The 7,224-nt window shown below is 47.6% G+C and overlaps 1 protein-coding gene across 4 annotated transcripts in view; it reads right to left on the bottom strand.

Annotated features, from left to right (window-relative positions):
• The window catches only part of Mbtps1 (membrane bound transcription factor peptidase, site 1), a 57,156-nt gene that overhangs the window by 33,427 nt on the left and 16,505 nt on the right, over nt 1-7,224 (bottom strand). For all 4 annotated transcript variants that reach the window (XM_029561035.1, XM_029561033.1, XM_029561032.1 and 1 more), the window contains 3 exons: nt 3,291-3,494; nt 1,663-1,773; nt 1,202-1,311 (listed from right to left, as the gene is read on the bottom strand). In XM_029561035.1, the coding sequence (XP_029416895.1) occupies nt 1,202-1,311; nt 1,663-1,773; nt 3,291-3,494 (425 nt within the window). The remainder of the gene's footprint in view (nt 1-1,201; nt 1,312-1,662; nt 1,774-3,290; nt 3,495-7,224) is intronic.

Raw genomic sequence — 7,224 nt, 5'->3', positions numbered from 1 at the left:
CACAGATAAAACTCCATCAAAATAGGGTTTATTAGCAAAGGAACACATGGGACAGATTCCCTTCCGGGCAGGGAAAATGTCTTCCTGGGTCTTGAGCTGGGGTCTTTAAAAGGGAGACTTCTGCCTCCTGCAGAAGGCAGGAAGATGTATTTTTTTTTAAAGTTGGGTGGGGGGGAAGTGGGAGTGTGGGACTGTTAAAACCTGCCCTCTTTAGAGATCAAAGGGGAAGCCTGCTGTGTTGGCCAAACAGTGGAAAAAAGTCTGCTTCTCTTGACTTCAAAGACCAAAGTACTTATCAGCTCGGTTCCCTTTTCTCAGGAGCTTGAGAGGTCCTTGAGACCCTGTTGGTGAGGGGGCGGGGCTATCTAAACCTTAACAAAAGGCATATGTCACCATGCTGGGCTCACCAAGCCAGTTTTTATTTTTTAAAATAAAATTAAGCCAGGCATGGTGGTTCCCAACGGTAATCCCAGTTCCTGGAGGCTTCAGCAGGAGGACTGCCAAGGATGTGGAGCCAGCCTGGGCTACATATCAAGTTCCAGACCAGTCTGGCTAAAAAGTGAGACCCCTGTTTCAAAAGCATAAACAAAGAACCAACGAACCAAAAACACAAGTTCACAGTGAGCAGAGAGGTGTAATGACGAAGGACTTTTTAAAAGGCTTTTAGAAGTAAAACTACATGCTCATATATGTAACAGAAAACCTGAGAGTGAGACGCAGTGTAAGAAACTGGGGACACTAGCTCACGGAGGGCGGGCAGCGAGCTGAAAACGCACTGGAAGGGACAGATGTCATCACTGTGTTGCTTTGTCATGTGTTGGAAACTCAAAAATTAAAATCTAAAATCAAGGGAGGGAGATGGATCAGTGTTGTGATGGGTCATGTTTGCTGTGAAGAGCAAAGCCACACAGAAGGCAGGACAGTGCGGACAGGGAAGTACCCAACAGCAGAGGAAGAACGCCACTGCCAAGGGCCACGTGTAAGTGACCATGGAGCCAGGCCCTCACTGCACACGTGTAAGTGACCATGGAGCCAGGCCCTCACTGCACACGCGTGACCATGGAGCCAGGCCCTCACTGCACACGCGTAAGTGACCATGGAGCCAGGCCCTCACTGCACATGCGTAAGTGACCATGGAGCCAGGCCCTCACTGCACATGGAGCACTGCTTCCTCATAGATTCAGGGCCCTCAAACACCTACCTGATTGTTGGTAAAGACCCTGAAGATATGCAGCTCTGCATCTGGAGCAAACCCTTGGCACTCCCTCATGCTGGCAATCACACCTGCCACGAACGTGCCGTGGCCCAGCCCTGCACCACAAGGGCAAGAAGTCTGTGAGTCAGAGGGGAGGACCCACGTTGCAGCACAACACTCAAAACCATCAACCACACACGCGCCTCTAGAAGCCCATCAGCGAGTCTCTGCGGCTCTCCTCAGCCCTACCTGACCGCGCTCCTTCGTGGAAGACTGCACGGCCACTCTTTCTCAGCAAGCACCTCCTTCTCCCCCAACCTCAGCTTCCCACACCATCTGAACTCTTTAGCAAAACATTTGCCCTAACAAAAATGCACAACCTAGGCTCGTCTAAAACTGCCAGGCATCATCTGTGGACTCATCAGCAAGGGGCCAAGCGCCTCGCCCTCACTCTGGGAAGGACCTACCATCATCCAGAGTCCGCTCATTGGTCCAGTTGGTTCTTTCCTTCACGTTCTTGAAATGCGGGTGTTTCTCGCTCAGCCCAGTGTCAAACACAGCAACCCTGACACTAGCACCTTATTCCAAAAAGAGAGCAGATTGTCACCTGGGACACAGGCTTTCTGGAATTCTGCCCACTAAACATGGTCCTTCAAGGACCCACAGAAAACAATGCGTCCTGACTGTGACAGGTCAGGGCAGCTGACCCAGCTGCTTGGGGGCCAGCTGACTGAGCCAAGACTGACCTGTGTAAGGAAGGTAATGTTCTTCTGTTTAAAGCTGTTCACCTATCTATACTCTGTCATATGATCAATACACCAAGACAGCCGCTCAAACTGTCACTTGTCAGGGCTGGAGAGATGGCTCAGTGGTTAAGAGCACTGGCTTCTCTTCCAGAGGACCTGGGTTCAGTTTCTAGCACCCACATGGCAGCCAACAACCATCTGTAACTCCAGATCCAGGAGATCTGATGCCCTCTTTGGGTGTTCGCAGACACTGTACACATGTGATGCACTTACATACATGTAGGCAAAGCACACTCATAAAATAAAAATAATTTAAAATAATAAAATTGGCGCTTGTAAAAATACCTGATGTGCACATCAAACTGGAAATCATTTATTCTGGGGTAAAAACACAGTGCGTTTCTAGAGTTTGAGCATCTGCTTTGTGAAGAAGTTCTTACTCTATGAGGGTAGCCAGGAGGAGGTGATCTTTTACTAAAGCTATGAGTCTACTTAGTGGGGACTGGGGGCTCAGACAGGCAGACAGATAGCTAGTCTCCAACCCTAGAACACAGGCTGACACAGGAAATCAAGGGTAGCCTTCTGGGGGTAAAACACTGCTCACAATGAAGCTGAGGTACAAGTTTGCACACTGGTGCAAACAAGGCTGTTCTGTTCTATCAGAAGAGGAAGGGACAGCATAGGTTTTGAGTTTCTCTTCTGAAGATATGGTCCTTAACAGTTTCCTATTCTGAGACAAACGATCAGCTAGTGTGTTACTCAGTGACTCTATAAAACCAAGTAAATAAAGACTAATTTTCATAAAACTGCCCAAATCCAGGTGTCCCTGTAGGAATGTTACCACTCTCCCTAGGGAAACACCACCTTTTCAGGACTCCCAGGCAGCTCAGGCTGTGAGTTCTGTTGTGCTGGAAAGAAATGTTTTAATATAACCTGCCCTTTGAAACAGTAACAAAGGTAAGATCCATTTGGTGACAGAAAAGTCACAGAAACAGCATTAGTGAAATGGCTCAGCAGGTCCAAATGCTTGCTGTCAAGCCTGACTGAGTTCCGTCCCCAGGACCCACATGAGAGAGAGAAGTAGCTCCTACAACTTGTCCTGACTTCCATAAACACACCATGGCACACTTCACCCCACCCCACATGCACACCCGCGAGCACACACGAAATAAAAAGCGAAAAAAAAAAGAGAGAAAAACAGTCACAGATGCTGGGCTTAAGAGGAGGCGAACACAGAGAACACAGCGAGAGCTCACTGCGTCCAGCTCTATACAAGGCCATGGTATGGGGTAACCCAGAAGACGGCCTCACTGGACTCAGACTGTAGGCGTCCCTGGTCTGGTACACACCTGTATATCCCATCTGCCACAGCACATCCGCTTGCAGTGTCTGGGCGACCTGGCGAGGAATGGCCCTCAGCAATCGTCGACTTGAATGTCTCCCTGTGGCATGCCAGAAACCAGAGCCCAGGGAGAGACTGGCTCTTCGCAGGGGGCGTGACGACTGCCACTTCTGGCTCCACCGGGTTTCATTACAGGGCACGATGGGGTCAGCTGGAGTCAGTGAAGAAAACCATCAGACCAGAGAAGAAAGGCACAGCACCCCACACACAAAGGTGAGGCCGCCCTTCTGCATGCAGTAAGGGTCACCGTCAAGTCCCACGCTATTCCCAAACAATTCTTGGCATTTTCTAACCAAGGGAAGGCAGAGAAAAGACTCACAGTACTTTTAACCCACTGGGTGGTGTGGTAGTGCACCTGTAAGACTGGACCAGGAAAGCTGAGGCAGGAGGATTACGAGTTCAAGCCAAGCTGAGCTACAAAGACTTTGTCTCAAAAAAGAGAAAAGTAAAACTAACTGTGACACTAAAAACAAGGAAACAAACATTCTGACAGCAGCCTGTCCTCACTGAACCAGAAGTGGGAAGGTGAGAAGCGGCCACTGGCCACCGTGAGTGCCAGCACTGCACTTCCCGCCAAACACCCAGGGGACTTCTGACACTGTGTGTTCTCCAAAACTGAACGTTCTACTCCAAGTTCACCTTTCAGAAAACAGAAGAGCCAGAGGAAGGCGAGACCTTGAGGCGACGGGCCACCTTGCTTTTGGTGGCGGCACTGTGCATTTTTGTGAAAATTTGTCAAACTGTATTGTTTTTGATGGTGGTGGTGGTGGGGTCTTTCTGAGACAGGGTCTCCCTGTAGCCCCAGCTGGCCTGGAACTTGATCTCACAGATACCAGCCTGCCTCTGCCTCCTGAGTGCTGGGATTAAAGGCAGTTAAAATCTTAAAATGATTAATTCTAATATCTGCAAATCACTAAATTAAAAAAAAAACAGGGAAGAACTAAAAATAAGTTTCCCTTTTATTTTTCAAAGTCTGTTGTAATGAAGAACCTGTCATGTTTCTGATTATTTATTTATTTATTTATTTGCATTTCATGTGTGTAAGTATTTCACCTAGAAATAAGTGCACTGTGTGTACAACAGCCAAGGAGGCCAGAAAAGGGTATCAGGGCCTGGAACTGTAGTTAGGAATGGGTATTAGCTGCCACATGGGTGCTGGGAATCAAACCCAAGTCCTCTGCAAGAGCAGCCAGTGCTCTTAATGACTGAGCCATCTCTCTAGCCTTCAATTTTTAAAAACTTTATAATTTATCTGTGCATATGGCAGGGCGGGGGGCACAGACAGACACTGGGGGGCACACATATGTACCACAGCATGCATGTGGAGGTCAGAGGACAACTCTAGTTAGTTCTCTCCTCTGACCTTTACATGGGTCCTAGGAGTCAAACTCAGGTCTATCAGTCTTGTTTATGAAGCACCTTTACCCACTGAGCTACAAAGGTAGCCCTTGAATCAGTTTGTATTTGTTTTTAATTATTTTTATTTTATGAGTGTATTGCCTGCATGTTATGTGAGTGCACCCATGTCATGTGCTGCTGCGGAGGTCAGAAGAGGGTTTCAGATTCCCCTGGAACTGGAGTTAAGGACAGTTCGTAGCCGCCATGTGGGTGCTGGGACTCAAACCCAGATCCTTTACAAGAGCAGTCAGTGCTCTTAATCACTGAGCCATCTCTCCAGCCCTCGAATCAGTTTTAAGAACACATCTATAGCAGACACAATGGCCCAGACCTTTAATCCCAGCACTCCAGAGGCAGAAGCAGGTGGAACTCTAGGAGTTCAAGGTCAGTCAGGGCTATACAGTGAGACCGTTTAAATAATGGGGAGTGTGTGTGTAGGGAGACAACATAGCCGGACACGACGAACATACCCCTACACTACTGCAGTTCTGGCTCTGAGGCAAATCTCTCACTGGTCTCGCAGGTTCGCTAGGCTGTCCCTGTAAGATACAGGTCCTGGAGAATAGAGACTCAGTCAATTCCATGAAGCAACTGTTTGCACAGCCCAACTGAAATCACTCTGCACTGAGCTTCCTCTGTTGGTTCTGGCCTTTAAGTCAATAGCAGGGACAATATTGGAGTTACTAATTAAGAACACATAGATCAAGGAAGGGGCCTGTTCTGCTTGATCTGGAACAGATCCGAGCATTAAAAAAAAACAAAATAGTAAGGGGACACAGACCATGTCACACGAGTAACCACTGAAGAAACTGGAGATCACTAGCTTAGAGAGAAGAAAACTGACAAAGAGGACAGCACAGACATCTGCAACACAACAGAGACGGATGTCTTCATGATGTCATTACTGTCTTATGGAAAAGAAGTTAGCTTTGTCTTAGCACCAGGAGGGACGAACCCAATGGATAGGATCCAGAGCAGGGTTTCAGCCCAGCGTAAAGCAAAACCTGAACTTAAGAGCCCAAGCAAAACTACCATATATTGCCACACCACCTGGACACTCAAGTGCCCTGGACTGGCAGTGCTGCACTCCATCTTCTGAGTGCCCAGTGAAGCAGGGGGTCAGTACCTCTGTGCTAGAGACACAGTGCAGCTAAAGGTGAAAAGGAGCTTACTGCTCAAGCTCCTGGCAAGCTGCGGAAGAAGGGCGTGTTAGGAGGGAGGGACGGAGCACCTGCTTCTGCAGTTCCACCAACGGTATGTGACAACGCAGTACATGCTGCGGAAAGGAACCCCACCAGGATGGTCTAAGGTTCTTGGCTAATATCAGGCAATTCCAAGTCTCCTAAAACATTCTAGAGCTCTCAAAGATGAAACAAAATAAACACAAAGTAAAATGGCAGGATGGATGCACTTGGCTGACTGAATCAGGTTTGATATGCTTCTTCCTGGATTATTTTAGGGCACTGTTGTTCTTAAGAAGAAAAATAACATAGAACACCTGGACTTACAGTAGATAAGGCCTAAAGAAGTCAGACCTGCAGGCCTACAAGTAATTCAAGACCTGGCTTGTTACACTGTGTAGATTAGCTTTTCCAAAAACAGCAAAATCTCAAGAAGCTCTCAGGCCTAGCGTATGATGGGTAGACAAACAAAACAGGGACAGCAAAACACTTTTTATCCTTCCAAGTAAAAAAAAAAAGGGGGCGGGAGAGATGGTTCAGCATTTAACAGCACTGGCTGTTCTTACAGAAGACCCTGATTCGAATCCTAGTACCCACATGGCAGCTAACAGTTCCAAGGGATCCAACGCCCTCTTCTGACCTCCGCAGGCACTGCACAACATGGGTGCACTTACATGCAGGCAATACACTCACACATAAAACAATAAATATTTAAAAAAGAAAAGGTAGCAAAAAGTTCAAGTTAGCAATGCTAACCTGGTTTGATAATGGAAAAAAACTTTCCCTCAGTAACGTGTACACTTTAGGAAACATTACATTAAGTATGCAGTTTATTACTAGAGGATGGGCTCTACACTTAACAGCTAACTACAGGCAAGCCCAGGCCTGAGAAAGGGATAGCCAGCCTCCTTTGGTTCATATATGCAGGTCGACCAATGCCCACCTCCGAGGTTGGTTCTGGTCAAGAGCTCAGAGAGACAAGGAAATCCAAGCACGTTTTCTAGAGGGCTACAAAGAATAAAAACCTGAGTTGCTGGAGAGATGTCTCAGCAGTTCAGTTAAGAGCCCTGGCTACTCTTGCAGAGGACCTGGGTTTGGCCACATCAGGTAGGTCACAGCAGTTTGTAACTCCAGTTCCAAGGTATCTGATGCCCTTTCCTGGCTTCCGCAGGCACTACTCATGTGTTGCACATACTTATACTCAGACACACACACACACACACACACACACACACACACACACAAAATAAATGAATTTTTAGTCGGGCGTGGTGATGCACACCTTTAATCCCAGCACTTGGA

The sequence above is a fragment of the Nannospalax galili genome, unplaced genomic scaffold (assembly GCF_000622305.1).
Source record: "Nannospalax galili isolate Female #2095 unplaced genomic scaffold, S.galili_v1.0 scaffold933, whole genome shotgun sequence".
In the NCBI taxonomy this organism is placed as follows: Eukaryota; Metazoa; Chordata; class Mammalia; order Rodentia; family Spalacidae; genus Nannospalax; species Nannospalax galili.
The sequence above is the reverse complement of the archived record's forward strand: the minus strand, read 5'-3'. Positions and strand labels throughout refer to the sequence as shown.